General features: G+C 47.2%; 1 protein-coding gene across 1 annotated transcript in view; it reads left to right on the top strand.

The window, feature by feature from the left end:
- The first annotated feature begins 1,187 nt into the window (after positions 1–1,187).
- The window catches only part of LOC146174665 (acetylcholinesterase-like), a 46,869-nt gene continuing 30,430 nt past the window's right edge, over positions 1,188–17,626 (top strand). Inside the window, exons 1-4 of the mRNA XM_084585428.1 lie at positions 1,188–1,211; positions 6,845–6,954; positions 7,475–7,705; positions 11,206–11,296. Coding sequence (XP_084441554.1) covers positions 1,188–1,211; positions 6,845–6,954; positions 7,475–7,705; positions 11,206–11,296 — 456 coding nt within the window. The remainder of the gene's footprint in view (positions 1,212–6,844; positions 6,955–7,474; positions 7,706–11,205; positions 11,297–17,626) is intronic.

Genomic DNA, 17,626 nt, shown 5'->3' with positions numbered 1-17,626 from the left:
CCATTGCCACATTTGCTCTCGATTTGCTTCCCGTCGCCACTGAATATGATGAATGGCTACGGACAGGAGAAGGGTACGAACAACCATGAATTGTCCCTGTAGCCATTTCGCATTCCTGGGTGTTTTGGCTGCCTTCTGCGGTCACCGAGCGATGAGTCGGGTACGGGTAGGCTAACGCAACGCTGGGCAAGCGCTAATTTTGGTTTGCACTTTTGATTTTGGTTTGCCTAAAACAATAAATCAAGTGATAAAAAAAATCCTCCTCAAATAGAAAGGAAAACAAAAAAAAAGAAAAGTAGTTTCTCCTTAATGTTATACGTGATTAACTGCTGATTTGAAGCATACTCCTCGGCGTCATAGTTACAAGTTGTGTGGAGCGTGAATTCCGAAAGAAAAAAATTCACGCAGTTGTAATTAAAATAAACACTAAGCTAGCTAATTTGCTTTGCGATCTCTCTTTTTCTTGCTATCCTGTAACAATTATTATCGGTTACAAAAATGCCCCCTTGGAAACATAAGCATTGGACTCAGCCGGTTCCTGTGGCAAATACAACATGGCATTCTAGATCCAAATCGCATAAGAGTCACGCGAACCATCCTGGGACTCGATGTGAGTAAGGCCTTCGACAATGTGTCACGCGCTTCTATCCTCACTCACCTCTCACTGATGAACGTAGACAAATGGACATAGGACTACATCGCTACCCTTTTGAACGCGCGTACGGCTACGTACGCTCCATTTCGGGGACACAAACTCGTGGCAAAATTATACTAGGGACGAGGGGAACACCGCAAAGGCGCCGTACTTTCACCTTTTCTCTTCAAAACTACTATGAGCGGCCTCACGCGTCTGTTAGATGCTATCTCACACATACATCATTCCATATGCGCTGACGACATCACCATATGGATCAATTCTGGCTTCGATGGAGATATTAGTCATTACAACGAGCTATCGACACGGTACAGTCTTACGTACAGAAAACCGACCTCACGTATTCGCCGGATAAATCGGAACTCTTAGTTATAAGGAACAAACAAGCCTCACAGGCAGAACCCGATTCTCAAGAACCCATCATTTTACACATTGGCAATCATCCGATACCCGCGGTAGCCACGATCAGAGTTCTCGAAATGTTGATTCAGAATAATACGCAGAACACAGATCTATACGCCAGCTGCGCGTCATGGCGACCCAGACAGCTGGGCTGGTAAGGCGCATTGTCATAAGTCGTAGGGGTATGAGAGAAGCCGACCTGTGCCGGATTATGCAAGCCTTAATGATAAGCAGAATCGTTTACGCCTGCCCGTACTATCATCTGCGTCGTAGGGGCGAAGATGCACTTAATAACATAAGTAGAATAGCATACAAAGCGGCCCTTGGCATTGCGGTACACGCCAACTCGGATCAACTACTGCAGTTGGGAATTTTCAACATGCTACCTGAGCTGCTTGAAGCCCATCAAACAGCCCAAGTGACCCGATAGTCACGCAGCGTTGCAGGACGCGTAATTCTCGACAAGCTCCACGTACTCCCTGCTGAGGAGGAGTGCGCAACATCCCCTTTATCAGCTGACATTACTAGTAGATTATTTGTTAAGCCAATAGCGAAAAAATTGCTACCAAGCAGACATGACGCCCACATGAAGACAAGGGCACGGACTCTTAGAACGAACCACAAGCAGTGTACGTGGATGCAGCTCAACACATCAGAACGAAGCATACGTGGCATGTATGGCCACTCCAAAGTCAGCCTTCATTAATTCCATAGCCTTTCATGCTAGCTCCATTCGCGGGGCAGAGGAAGTAGCTATCACACTATTTATCGCGGATTCCTGCACCAAAACTATTTTAAGCGACTAAAAGACCGCCGTTCAAAAATTCGCGAAAAACTCTGTAAGCGCGCTCGTTACTCGAAGTCTGCACAATCGACCTCTCAATCCCAACATCAAACTCGTATGGGTTCCAGCTCACGCGGGTAACTCTGGAAACGAAGGGGTCGACCATCCAGCCCGAGGCGTAACCAACCTGGAGAAGGGAGATCTATCGGGAACGACCACACCCGCAGAGGCTCCAGGCACATACGCGGAGCTAACGAACTTTTATCGCGAGCTAAGATGCACGTACCCCTCCCCTCACCCCGATATGGACCGGAAGCAAGCCAGGACGCTCAGACACCTACAAAGGCCATTCTTAGCTCCAACCAACTATATTTAATTACAAACGGTGAACACAACCCTGCATGCCGGAACTGCTGTGACAGGTCGCAAGTCACTCCAGACCATATACTATGGGAATGCGCCAGCAACCCCCTCCAACGACACTCTTGCAAGCTCCCTCAGCGGAGGAATGAAACAAGCTGTTGCCAACCCAAGAAAAACAACGCAAAGCCCCCGGCTGGAGGTTACCCTGGACTCGCCCCAGCGCGAACTAATTCCTTTCATTTGTGGCAGTAAATGCTGCTACCTCCACCACCACTTTATGGTGACGACGGGAGCATTGCTACTATGGCTGCTAACTCTTTACTTCACCTATATATCATGTTACTGTTACCTTGCCTTGGATGCAATTTCTTAGAGCTGCAATGATAGTCTTTATTTGTATAGCTTGATGCCCTGTCCTGAACTGAAATTTACGCTTTTGTCTTCTAACCCTTTCATCACCGTTGGTGAGCGCTAGCAACGAATAACTGTTAAGGGGTTTGGGGCATAATGGTATACTAGTAATCACCACTAGGAAAAGCCTCCAAAATGGACTCCGCCACACTCTTCTCATCCTAGTTATATCTTTCTCGTTATCCAAATCTACCTACTTTAACTTGACTAATTTCTCTCGCTATTCCAGTATTTCTACTCCTGTCGCAAACTAGTGTTCTTGCCCGCCTATCCCTGAAAACTCTCCAGTCTCATCCAAGAGCTTTACCTTCTTCCGCTTCCTGCGGCGCTTTCCTGCTCTTGGAATCCGCTCTCTTTCTCTTATAGACCAGCGGTTATCTTGTCTTGTCGTTACGTGCACAACACCTTGTGTCTTCTATCAGTTTTGAAGCGACAGCTTCACTCTGCTCGCTAAAGACACAACTATCACGAACATGGCTCTGGCAAGCGGTAGCTGGCAGCTGACGTGGCATTACATTGACATTACGTTTCGCAGGAGCTGACAACTCTGTCCTCACTTCTCTCAGGCGGCAAGCTGCACAAGTCACAGAATGCACAGAATGCCGGTGGAAATTGATCCTGGACCAGTTGTTATTGTGTTTAGGACCAAGAAAAAAGACACAAGAGAAAGAAAATGTAGTAGTTCTGGGGAACGTTTCTGTCCTCACATTTTACATGGGAGTATTGATATCACAATCCGCCTGCTAGGGTCCTTGCATTCACGTCACCCCTAGCCACGCAGGCACACCTATAGAGCATAGTTAAAGTGGGGCTTTATATGTTGTGTGGTAGCCTACTTTATCGCGTCAGTGTCTATAATTTTTTTTTAGTTCACTTTAACAACCACCCCAAACTATCTCAAGAAACCGGGTATCTCATGAAACCGGCTACACGCTCTGAATGTTTTATCAACGCGCTCTCAACATACCTTTCCCCGATTCCTTTTTTCTTCACACTGCAAATAAGTAGAAAGACTTTTGTCAATATATAGGTCCCATCACCTGTCCATAATACCTTCTTAACGTTTTAAGTAATTACTACATTTACTAACGTGCGGCGGCATATCTCATCTACTCTGGGACTGCCCTGCTTTTTCTACTGGCCCCAAGATTGAACCCTACCGCCTGAACTACCGTTCCCTTTTAGGAACTGACGCTAACACACGAAAGATGTTTGCCAAGTACGGCTCCCTAAGTGGCCTGGTCAGAGCAATGTAAGTTAAGTGACGACCTGTGCAAACACTGAATTTTATGCTTACTCCTCGTTACCCCCTCCATGGTCATGAGCCTTCCTATTTAATACAGGACTTTCAACTCAATTCAATTTCATGCAACCATCATGATGAACCAGTTTTTCGATTAGAACATTTCTTTAATATGTCAAAGTAATGTATGGCGAAAACTAAAAAAAAAAACAATATGAGGAAGTTCTCTATGTTCCCTGAAAGATTCTTCTGTCTTCCTCTCCCCTAAAGTTGCGCACTTCAGTTTCCTGACCACTGCTCGTTTCGGTTTCCTCATTCGCTAGCTTCTGACTTTCTTTCTAATCAACAAGTACCGGTAATATAGAACTCTTCTATATATCCCTTCTGAGGGATAGTCGTAAACTGTTATCAATTATCTCAGAGCACTTTTCAAATGCGTTCCATCGCACTACCAGTATTCCAGTTATTTGACTCTGGTAACCCAGATCTGCCTTCACAACTTATACTAAGTAAACCTATTCCTTTTCTATTTCCAGCCTAAACTGCTAATCACTACCAGGGTGTCGAATATTGCTTAAGTTTTGTGCATAACTATTTTAGACAGAGTGCTCTGGTTCGCACGTCCTTGTCATTTATCATAATTTGATGTTCATCCCCTAAGTTCCACAGGAAACAAATTTCCTCAGTCAATCAAAATTTTCTGACATTCCAATATATTTTATTCCTTAATTTCTGCCATCCAAATCAGCGAATCTGTGTTAGAAATGAATGTCTCAATAGAGATTGTGTCTGTCAGTCCTTTTTATTTTTTTGGTTTTAATAAATAGTCCACTGCGGCTCCACCTGTTATAAGTATCTTCCAATGCTATTCCCTATGGTTCATTGGTTACACGCTACCTGCGTGATAACTGATGAGGTTTCTACTGAGTCGACAGCTTTCGCGCAATCTATGGAGGCTATATCTAGAGGTCGCTTATATGCGAATTTGTGAGTGTGTTTTAAAGTTAAGTAGGACATCCGATAGCATACCCACTTTTCATGTTGGTTTCTAAACTTAGGTAGGCCTAAGTTTAGGAGAGAATGCTTTAATAAATGCGTTATAATGAACGAGAAGTAATCTAATAAGTATCTCATTCTTCAACTCATTCACGCCCACTTCCTTATCGATTAAGTTCATGTTACCATTCCTTCAAAATTTGGGTAATCTCGAATTCAGCGGACATTACTGAAACAATGTCACCATTTTCCTAGTAAACTCTCTCTGCCTTCTACCTATATGGCTCTTCGGGCACCTGATACACGCCATTGTCTTTTCTTTTGAATTGCTTCTGAGGCGTTCTTTCCATTGGCAAATGTCCAATTCCTTTTAGATACCCACTCCTATCATCGTTCCCATTGGTTCAAGTACTGCATATATCTGTCTAGAACCATTGGGCTACATTAAATGCGAAGTCTGTATTGGTAATCGCATTATCCTCCTTATACTTTAACGCATGTGTCTCAGTTTTGTGTATGCCTATTTCCTCTTCACCGCTTCCAGGTAACTTCCATTCTTTGACTAATCCCGCTGTCTCTTGATTAATTTCAGATTTTCCGTCTGCTTGTAAACTTTTACCTATGGGCTGCTCACGGCTACTCGTAGGAACGTAGGCCGAAAACACCTTATTCATATCTTATTAAGCTTAAATATAGTTTCCGTCCCCTCGTTAAAGTATTAATTTCCTCTATTTTGAAAGCTATACCCTTATTCCCCATTATTCCCGCATGTAGCACTCGTCTGTCTGCTAAACCATAATAGTGTAATGAGGCGGATTAGGACATTTTCCCGAAAATATATTTTCTGACACATCGTTGCTGCGAAGGCCAGCGTTCCTTCCGCATCTCACGTACCCCCCCCCCCCCCCCCCCTTCATCGTTTTCTCCGGCAAAACTCTCTCCGAATGAGATTTGAACTTAGAGTCAGCTTTCGCTCTCTTGGATCCCTTTCTTATGCTGCCTCGCTTGACGTAGATCAATTCGGACTCTCTTCAGCCATGCACATCCACAGAAGGTTTTCTGGATGTGCAGGTACTTCCAAGCTATGTCTGCCTAACTGTGGGCTTTTTATTCATTTTTAGTCAAATGTACCACTTTCAAGGACTAGGTCCTTAATTATGTCCAATTATTCATACCTTCAGATACATACAAAGGCAATGTCAGTGGGAAATTGGATTTTGCTAAGGTACTTTATTTTCGCTACATCCACCAATTTCCCACACTCTATTCATTAAACACCAGCCTAGGGGAGCGATGAAATTGACTAGTAAAATTGGCTCTCGCTACATGTCACCGTTCACGTGCTTGTAAATTTTATCAATTCAATTCTCAGTGGCAATACTCGCTGTGTAGTTGCAAAAACATTTTCTAGCACCTTTGCATCCGGGTCTTCCACACCCTTGTTTCACGACCCTGTATGATTCTTTATGACTGGGCTCACAGCTTTCGTGCTCAATACGTAGAGAAGACGGTAACTACAAAATAAGCCCTGGTGTTAAAAATGTACGGTATATTTCCGGTTTTATAAACAGAGGCTATTTTCAGTTCAATTGCTTGGTTTGTTTACTAAGGATTTGCCTGATTAACATATCAAGGAATGGCGACCTCTGTAGAATTTGGGCTGCGTAAACGGGCTGCATATGAAATCCGTTAAATTGGAACTAATCTAACGCTTTTTCTTAGTCCCCGCAGTATTCAGAGGACGCATAGCACACCAGAAAGGAAGCACAACAAACGAGCGCTCGTCTGTTGTGCTTCCCTTCTTGTGTGCTTCGTGTCTTCGCGCTGTACCACCCACTATGCATATATACCAACTCGCCCAGCTGTCCATCCTAATTCAGAGGACGCCCTGGTTCGTTCCCGATAAATTATGCTTACCTTTCTCGATAGCCAAAGCGCCGTTCGCAGCTATCCTGAATACGTCCTTTGTTCTCTCTGCTTGTTTCCTCAGGACCCAGTGCTGCCACCTGGGAACTCCAGCCCAACCGTGGAGGCGCAAGCGGCGGCCCTTGCGCAGAATCCGTCCTCTGACAAACATCCAGCGGTGGACCTCCCTAAAAGGTACCTCGGCCCAAACATTCAAGATTGTCTGTCTATTCGGCGTAAAATCGAGCGGGTAATTGAGAAGAATAGAATGTTGGGCGCCTTGGGGCGTTTTGCTTGAGAACGTGTTTAAAGTTTCTTTTTGGTGAATATGCGTTAAAAGGATGAACGAATAGACGAAGGAGGGAGGAGGGGTAGAAAAATGGGGTTAAACTAGGCAATGTCCAGGCTAAAGCAATCTGCGTCAGCAGAGGCGGCTTCGCGCTGCCGTTCTCTGCGCTTTGGTAGAAGCACGGCTCTCATAACACTCCGTAATTTGGTCAGCTAGAGTGTCATTGCGTCAATACGATATGTCATCACAACTCTTTAACTGTTTTCCTCGTAAAACACTATGTACCAACTCGCCCAAATTTCTCCTCTTCTAGTTGCTATGGTCACGATGCATGCACAGTAGTGACTAGCGACGCGTACCCATAATACGCCGCTGACAAGCGTTGTGCCGATTTCTCTGCAATAAATTATTCCTGATATCATGTAGCGACAGCAACCTCTTTGTGAGCCTCTTCTCTACCGTCTGCATCACTGGCTTCACGCTGGCAAGCGCCGCCCTGCTGCTGGCGCTTTTCAAAGAAGGCGACGGTGATGATGTGCTGCGAGTTCCAGGTCTGGGCGGCTTTCGGGGCGCTCAGGTGAAAGTGGACGACCAGGTGGTGCACGTGTTCCGGGGCATTCCCTTCGGTCAGGACACGGCTGGAAAAAGGCGATTCGGGTGAGTGAACGCGGGCTGTACAACGAAGTTATCTTGAAACAGGAAGCTTGTAAAATACTGAGACGAGATAATTTAGCGCTCTTAATGTTTCTAAGAATAACATTAAGCAACGAGTGCTCCCGCCCCGTCCTCTTCGGTCGCCTGGGCATTGATGTTTCGAGCATCCGTTCCATTACTGCCATGAGAGCATACGATGACAGCGAACGCAGCTGAACACTCAGTTGGCTTCATCCAGATTTAAACCTCAAAATATAGCCTCTTCAGAGCGCAGACATTAATCTGCTCATCTAGCTATTGATGTAGAAGGTTCAGAAGAGCGTGTTGTCGGGCTAGTTGGTTCTGCATAGTATATAAGAGAAATGCGCAACAACTTCAACAGGACACAGGAAGAAACATACACAACAGTTCACGAGCGCTCGTGAACTTTTGTGTATGTTTCTTCCTGTGTCCTGTTGAAGTTGTTGCGCATTTCTCTTATATTATATGTTGAAGGTTGACTACGCAGAGTTAAAGTATTTTCGGATGCACCATCTTGGATGTGCGAACCGCTGACTCTTACTCTAGGTTAAACGCTACATACAAAGATTATCTGGCTACTCGCCTTCATTAACTCTTGCGAATTTCTTTGACTTAACGCATACCTGTCACATCAATCCTGACAAGTTTTTTTCTCTTTATGCCCATTGGCTTTTCTCAGATGTCAAAATGATGTTATTCGTGTTCCCTATGCTCATTTGCTTTATTTCACTTCGGTCTCGAACACCACTTTCTGCAATAACCGTGCGCAAGCTAACAATATACGCTTCTCCCAAAATCTAGGCAGCTTTGCCCCTCCAAAACAATGGCTCCTTCATCAATTTTTCTCACTGTGTGTTAATTGAGCAGCTTTATTTTCATGCTGTTTGAAGAGGTTTGTTTATGCCTTACCACGTTAGAAAAAAAAACAGAGCTCGTACGGCATTTTATCCTCTGTCAAACGAATGTTGAGCACTATTATGTACACTGCGTTTCACAACTCGTGTTTAGGCGCAGAAAAATAAAAGAATGACATGCAGTCTAAAATATGTAGCACAACGCCAATTGCTCTGCTATAAAGTTCACTTAAAATTAAGAGCATGACCGCACACGTGATGACCTGTCGGCGACATATCTGAAATAACGCCAGTTAGGACCAACAGATTTACAAGCGTTAAAAAATTTGTTCATGCCACATAAGGTTGACCGTCGTGTTAAATGTTCAGAAGCGTAGTCACGTTTCGTTGCCGGTATTTGATTGCGGCTTATTCCGTATAGTTTGAACCGGTATGTGACCAGAAATAGAAGACGAACTTTCGGAAAAGTGGTATTCGGTCTGCCAGATGAATAAGAAAGTAGATAGTACTGCTACCAGTCGAAGCGATTGCGGTTGATTCTTAGAAACCATATTTAGCGACTTGCGTTACACAATCATTTCATTGTGTTTTACGTTAACCCAAATGAAGAATAAGCGTCAGCCATGAAGCTCCAACTGCTCACTGGAACTTAAGCCTCAAAAACGCTGTCATCCTTGCTACAAAGAAGCTTAAAAATTACCACACAAGTTTTTGGCTTCAATGAGAGCCTCGAACCAGAGCATCAGTAGCTGTAAACGCAGCCCCTTCTACTTCTTGAGCAACCTGTCTTGTGTTACGTCACCAGGAATGGCACCTTTCGAATAAAGTCCCCTCGGAGCCCATAGGAGCCCACCAACTTGGCGTCCTGAGGACCAAGCAAAATTTTTCCACGATAGCATGATTTATCTATCTATACTTACTCTCTAGAAAATAACAGGTTAACGTAAGATGCTTAACATGCTAAACAAAAATAATATAAACGAAATGAATAGAACGTCAGTGTATGAAGAAAGCCAATAAATAATCATTCCAATCTGCTATCATGCATAGAAGGACTGAACACTATTCTTTCAAAATGCTGTGTTGCGCCCTTTTGTTGAAATATACTGTTTTTTTTTTCTTTTTAATCTGCTGTGTTGCTGTGCGTTTTCTAAGTTTTTTGTATACGACTGCTTCATATTACAATATGCCATGTTTTTTACGTCTTTCTTGCTTTCATGAGTCCTTTGTTGCCATGCTTAATATTGCAATGCATTGTATGTTTATTGTTATTTTTGCAAGTTACCATTTGCATCTGCATGACGATATAAGCTTTGCAACTGTATCCCCCCTACAAAATTGCCCTCAACGAGCGCTGTAGGTACCTAATAAATAAATAGATAAGCACATTAAGCATGTCCGTGCAAATAATGACATCAGAGTATTCTTGCAACTGGTGCATGTTAATGAATTACTCAAGCGCAAAAGTATTCATCGGGCTAATTCCCAGGTAACAGATTGAATCCTGCTGGCTAATACCTACCGCCTGTATACTAGTGGTTACGTGCGGCATATCCCTGTTGCTGAAAACATCATTACTGATTGCACGTGCAGTGACCCCGTTGATGAGAATTACATTTCGAGACAACTCGAAAGGATGATAAACGCTCTTCAGGAACCGGGCTTTAGGCCCAACCACCTTGATTGTATTTGATGGCATATGATCAAACCTTGAAAACCTTCTTTCTGAGAAAAATCTATAAGATATGCTGAGTAGTGCTATTACGTCCTGGACAAATGAAAAGTTCTCTTATCAAGTCAGTTGTTAAGGAAGTGACAGATGGAGCCATCGCATTCCTGGGCCTCTTTCTGACCTGCTCCATGACCAGTTTTCTTCTAAAATACTCCTATGCATCAGATTCGAGCATCACATTGTACGCACGCGGTTTGTGGTATCATCTTTAGAGAACCGAGATTAATTCGCGTGCTATAGTTTCCCACTTTGAATAAATACAGACGGTCGGAAGAGGTTTTGATCGAAATGGCAACAAAACAGTTTGTGCAAAGGTCATTAAGAAAGCAATACAGACGCAGACAGAAATGGATTACAGAAAAATTCGTTCAGCGAATCTGACGCCCTCCATGATTTAGTACTTCCCTTGAATTAACTATTATTTGAAGCTTGTTAGAAAAATATGATGTGCAAATTCCATAAGTAGCTGCCAAAAAGTTACATATGAAGCTGCGCAATGCCGCGTATGATTTCCACACGTCAAATTCCCGATCGATGGTTGGAAAACTCCCTGCTCCGATTACGAAGCAGTCTACATTGGAAAAACCGGTAATCTCTCCGATATCTCCTGGAGAAATCGGTATAGTTAAAAACTAAAAAGAATCAAAAAGTAAGTGAGTATAAAGTACTTCAGTATGATGCTCAAATGCATCCAATAACCCCCGTTCACTGGAAGCTTCTTCCTGAGTAACGGTTCTTGAAATTAAAAGAGCTATTGAAAGACATGCCGCTTTAGTCGGTGCGCGTATTACACGAAAAATGTAAGCTCACATTAAGTCTTTTAACCTCCCAGAATTCAAGTGCTGTAGACCTCCGCCATGGGCTACAAATGTATACATGGGAGCGTTTCTTCGCAGCCCTCCTGCGCCCCTGGCGGCAGACAGTGAATTCATCTTCGACGTCCGAGAACCGAAGCCCGCGTGTGTGCAGATGATGACCAGTTATGAGGTTTGTCATGAGGATGGCTTGTAACATGCTTCCACAATTTCGGTGTCGGCACTAACTACTGTGTTGTGTTTTATCCGGAGCCATGTGATCATATTATATTTCGCTCTTAGTCATTACCAGCTGGTTGCGACGTGAAACCGGTCAGTGATGCACTAGCTCCTGGAAACATCATAATGCCGCTGCTGTCTGAGTTCCTGGAAGCCAGAATAAGTCTCGTTAAGGCTGTACTGTGGAAGAAACAATCAAGAACGGTGCTTACCTTTGTAGCCTCACGGGAGTTACCACGCGTTTTATTGTAATAGTATGCTTGCTTTTTATTATTAGCCTCCATTTCTAGAGGGGCGCGCGTGTAGTTCCTGCGCTGGCAGTCATGCCGCACTGAGTGCGGCAGGCCTGACATCACAGCATAGTGACCACCCAGTCTGGAGCTTAAGTAAAATGCGAATGAGGGTAAACGCTTTTTCATGCCCAACTACACCTTAGGTACAAAAAGTACTGAGATGGGGAGAGATAGTAATGTACATATGTGGCTGTCGAGGCTTCTGCGATTTTAGAAACTTTAATGAATCTGGTTTGGTTTATATAGGGCTTAACGTCCCAGAGCAACACAGGATAAGAAAGACGCCGTAGTGTAGGGCTCCAGAAATTTCGACCGGCTGGGGTTTATTAACGTGTACTTACATCGCACAGCACACGGGTGCCTTTCTTTTCGCCTCCATCGAAAAGCGGCTCGATCCCGCATCCTTGGGCTCAGTAGTCGAGAACTCTATCCACTGCGCCACCCCGGTGGGGGTGTATATATATATAGATCTTGAGAAAGATCGATCTCCGATCGAAACGTCGAGTGAAATGAAAAATAAAAAATGTTTCCTTTAATGAAGCGTATACTTCGCTATATACTCTTTCAGCAGTCTAGTACCTTATGTTCTCGCAACCGACATTATATATATATATATATATATATATATATATATATATATATATATATATATATATATATATATATATATATAGTGTTACCGAGAGACGTGGGACCAAAGTGATATGCTCACTGACAAAGACGACGACCGAGGAACGCGGGCACGACGAAGCGCTAAGAGGACGACGCTAACAGAGTGGATACTGCACGGCTACTGAAGTCTTAGCGTCGAGTTCAGCCCATCGCAGTGCCCATTACGTACATCACCGTAACATCTTGGTGGAGGTCGCGGGTTCGACAAAATCTGACGCTGGATCTCCGCTGTGGCCGTCACCTCGGAACCGTCACGATGACAACCGATGCGGCTCCATCTACCTCCGCAACTCCAACTGTCGTCGTAGCCCACCCACGTGAGCCTGGCCCATTCTGCGGTACAGATGAGGTCGATGTCGAGGACTGGCTTTCGCTTTATGAGCGTGTTAGCCAGCACAACATGTGGGACGCCACGCTGATGCTGGCCAATGTCATCTTCTACCTTACTGGCACGGCACGCGTGTGGTTCGAAACACATGAAGCAGATATACCCTCCTGGGATGTTTGCAAACAAAAACTCCGTGACCTGTTCGGAAAACCGGTTGGCCGTCAACTCGCCGCCAAGAGGGACCTCGCCACACGTGCCCAGACATCTACCGAGCCTTATATTATGTATATACAAGATGTTCTGGCCCTCTGCCGAAAATTTGATAAAGACATGACAGAACCTGATAAGGTGGGGCACATCCTCAAAGGCATAGCCGACGATGCCTTCAATCTTCTACTCTGTCGGGGATCTACGGACTCCGTTCTGCAGGTTTGTCGACATTTCGAGCAGGCCAAACACAGACGCATTGCACATCGCTTCGACCGGCTCCCCAACACTGCCCCTAGCTCCGCGTGCGAGGATCTGCCGACCCTAAGGCAACCTAACAACACTGAAAATGTGACCCGCATCGTGCGTCGTGAACTGGAAGCGCTAGCTCCTGCTGCATCCAACCCGCCCTCCTCGGACAGCAACCTAGCGACGATATCCCTTATTCAAGCCGTCGTTCGTCAAGAGGTTGCCAACTTGGGCGTCCCCTACAGCCACACCGTGGAACACCACAGTTCGAGTCCCGTCCCTCCCATGGTCGCCACCGCTACACCCCGCAACACCTACACGCCACGCTACCGATACCGCAATCCTGATGAGTGGCGCACCTCTGACGACAGGCCGATCTGTTTCACGTGCTCGAGTATTGGCCACATCTCTCGCCACTGCCGCAGCCACTGGACATCACCACCTCGACGTTTTCCTTACGTTGACCGCTACTCGGATTACGGTCACCGCCGTTTCACGCCTCGTTATGAGCCGCCCCGCACCGATACCACTCCGCCTCCTCCTGCGTCCAATCGCTCTCCTTCCCCGCCAGCCCGCCGTTCCCGTTCACCTCTTCCTAGCCGCCGTTCCTCGCCGTCCTCTGCCGGCCGCTTCACGGGAAACTAGCCAATGCAGCTCCCGGAGGTGACGCTGCATTGGTACCCCGACCTGGAAATGCTCGACTGCCCATTTGTTCGCCCTGTAACCTCCTCTCCCTGTTCGTGGATGGTGTTCCCGTCTCTGCCCTCATTGACACTGGTGCCCAAGTCTCGATCATGAGCTCATCGTTTCGCCGCTGCCTCAAGAACGTACAGACCCCCGCCGCTTCGCCCACCGTTCGTGTTGCCGATGGCAGTACTGCTGCCGTCACTGGGATGTGCATTGCCCGAGTCACCCTTGCCGGTCATCACATCCCTGTTTTGTTCACCGTCCTCAACCAGTGCCCTCACAATGTGATCCTCAGCCTTGACTTTTTAACGGCCCATTCTGCCCTTATCGACTGCTCCAGCGGCCTTCTTCATTTGGACCTACCTATCTGCTCAGAACATCGCTCCACCGAGTTCGCTCGCCTGCCCCCTGACTCTGCTGCTTACCTACCTCTGTCACCTTTCCCGCCTGTACCTCACGGTGACTATGTGGCTTCCCCTATCACCGAGGTCTTTCTTGACCGCAACGTCGTTCTTCCTCATCTCATTGTACGCGTTACACAGAACAGCACCTACCTTCCTATCCTGAACTTCATTCTGTCACCCCAAGTTCTCCCCGAAGAAATATCCCTTGCTACCTTGTCCCCTCTCACAGACTGTACCATTTGTGCACTCACTCCTGGCCCACAACCAAGCGTCCTTCCAACACCCGTACTCCCCACCACAATTACTGACCCTATTTCCGCAATGATTGCCTCTGACCTCAGCCCCGAACACGCTCAGGACCTCTACAACCTTTTGTTATACTTCTCCGACATTTTTTACTTTGCTGTCGGTTCTATCGGCCAAACATCAGCTGTGACTCACCGCATTGACACCGGCGATGCAAAACCTGTACATCGGAGGCCTTATCGTGTGTCCCTTTCTGAGCGCCAAGTCATCCAGCAGGAGGTCGACAAGATGTTGGGCAACGATATAATCGAACCTTCGAACAGCCCCTGGACATCTCCTGTCGTGCTCGTTAGAAAGAAAGGCAGCAGTTGGCGCTTTTGCGTCGACTATCGACATCTGAACAAGATTACAAGGAAAGGTGTTTACCCGCTGTCGCGAATAGACGATGCTTTGTACTGTTTACATGGAGCCCGCTACTTTTCCTCCATCGACGTTCGTAGCAGCTACTGTCAGATCTCTGTTGACGAACAAGACCGCGAGAAGACAGCTTTTGTCACACCCGATGGACTTTACCAATTTAAGGTTATGCCTTTTGAACTTTGCAACGCCCCTGCTACGTTTGAACGAATGATGGACTTCTTACTCCGCGGCTTCAAATGGACGACTTGTCTATGTTACTTGGATGACGTGATTGTCATCTCGCCCTCGTTCGAAAGCCATCTTCGTCGCCTTTCTTCCATCTTGGCACTTTTCCGCCGTGCCGGACTTCAACTGAACTCAAAGAAGTGCAGTTTTGGTCGCCGCGAACTTAAAGTGATTGGCCATTTGGTGAATGCCACCGGCGTGCAACCCGATCCCGACAAATTTCGCGCTGTCAGTGCTTTTCCATCTCCCCGTTCACCCCGTGATGTCCGCAGCTTTATAGGACTGTGCTCTCATCTTCGCTGGTTCGTCCCAAACTTTGCCGGTGTTGCTCGTCCTCTCACCAATCTGCTGAAGAAAGGCGCCCCTTTCTCATGGGGACCAGAGCAGGCTAAGCCATTCTCCACCCTCATCGCTGTTCTCACCAATCCTCCTGTGTTGGCCCATTTCAACCCTTCTGCCCCGACGGAACTTCGCACCAACGCCAGTGGCCACGGGATTGGTGCCATTCTTGCACAGCGACAACGCGGCCAACACTGCGTGATTGCCTACGCCAGTCGTCTTCTGTCATCAGCGGAACAGAACTATTCTATTACGAAACGGGAGTGCCTGGCACTCGTTTGGGCCGTTGAAAAATTCAGACCCTACTTGTTTGGCCGACCCTCTACTGTAATTACCGATCACCATGCCTTATGTTGGCTCTCTTCCTTCAAGGATCCTGCTGGCCGCCTCGGCCGCTGGGCACTGCGCTTGCAGTAGTATACCTTTTCCGTTGTATACAAATCCGGTCGGCTCTACCAGGATGCAGACTGTCCCGTTTTCCCGTTGATCCCCCTTCCTCTACTGACCATGAGTCGGACCCCTGTGTCTTCTCTATATCGAAATTTTGCCACATAGCCGACAAGCAGCGCTTGGACCCAACCCTCAGTTCTCTTATCGACCGCCTCCGCACACACAGCCGTGACTCTTCGCTCGCCCTGTTCTTCCTTCATGGGAATACACTATACCGCCGCAACATGCGACCTGATGGCGCTGAGCTCTTGCTGGTCGTTCCCCAACACCTACTCTCTGCCGTTCTCGAACAAATGCACGACGCCCCTACAGCTGGTCATCTTGGCCTCTCACGCACATACGACCGCGTGCGCCGGCTTTTCTTCTGGTCTGGAGTCTACTGCTCTGTCCAACGTTATGTAGCCGCTTGCGACCTCTGTCAACGCCGGAAGAAACCCCCTGTGCTACCACCTGGACACCTGCAGCCGATTGCTATCCCGACTGAGCCATTTTCTCATGTTGGCCTTGACCTTCTAGGGCCCTTCCCCGAGTCCTTGTCAGGAAACAAATGGATCGGTGGCCTATGCCACGCGGTACGTGATCACTCGCGCCACTCCAACCAGCTGCGCCACAAACGTTGCTGACTTCCTTTCGTACGACGTCATACTTCACCCTGGTGCTCCCCGTCAACTATTTACCGACCGTGGCCGCTGTTTCCTTGCCCGAGTTGTTGAGGAAATACTTCGTTCTTGCTCCATTCGGCACAAGTTCACCGCTGCGTATCACCCTCAGACAAACGGCCTTACGGAGCGTATTATCCGCACACTCACCGACATGCTCACAATGTACGTATCCGACAGTCATCGCGACTGGGATATTAATCTGCCATTTGTCACCTTAGCATATAACTCTTCGCGTCATGACACTTCTGGGTACTCTCCATTATGTCTTCTCTTTGGAAGAGACCCCTTACTGCCCTTCGGCACTTTGCTTCCCGCCCCTGGCCCATCATAACCTATGCCCGCGATACCATCGCCCGAGCCGACGCTGCTCGCCAGATTGCTCGTCACAATCTCACCATCTCTCAAGAAGGTCAAAAATGCCGCTACGACGCTCACCACCGCGATGTGCACTATCCTCCCGGATTTCTGGTGTTGCTCTGGCTTCCGTGCCGTCGTGGGGGGTTGTGTCAAAAACTTCAGCCCCACTACACAGGTCCTTACCGTGTACTACGCCCAGTGACCGACGTGACCTATGAGATTGCGCCGCTCCACCCAAAGTCACCGACTGCTACACCCACTTCCGAAATCGTACATGTCACCCGCCTCAAGCCATATTACTCCCCCTCCACACCGCACGCCTAATACGCACCAGGACGTTGCCTTTTGCCGAGAGGGGTAGTGTTACCGGGAAACGCGGGACCAAAGTGATGTGCTCACTGCCAAAGACGACGACCGAGGAACGCGGGCACGACGAAGCGTTGAGAAAGAGGACGACGCTAACAGAGTGGATACTGCACGGCTACTGAAGTCTTAGCGTCGAGTTCAGCCCGTCGCAGTGCCGTTACATTAAGTACATACCCGCAAATATATATATATTGTGGGAATTCAACATTTCCCTCGCCCGCACGACGCGTCGAACACCCTCTCTCTCGGGGAGCCCTCATCTGTCCCCCTCTGGCCTCCTTCCTCCGTTGCTGTGGCGGAGAGGGCGGAGGTGAGAGAACGGCCCCTCCTTCCTCTCCCCTCTCATCTGGGCGGAGAGCACCCGGAGAGACGACGCCG

The sequence above is a fragment of the Amblyomma maculatum genome, chromosome 11 (assembly GCF_055883805.1).
Source record: "Amblyomma maculatum isolate TAMU_Amacu chromosome 11, ASM5588380v1, whole genome shotgun sequence".
Taxonomy (NCBI): Eukaryota; Metazoa; Arthropoda; class Arachnida; order Ixodida; family Ixodidae; genus Amblyomma; species Amblyomma maculatum.
Note: the sequence above shows the minus strand (reverse complement) of the source record. Positions and strands in the feature narration are given on the sequence as shown.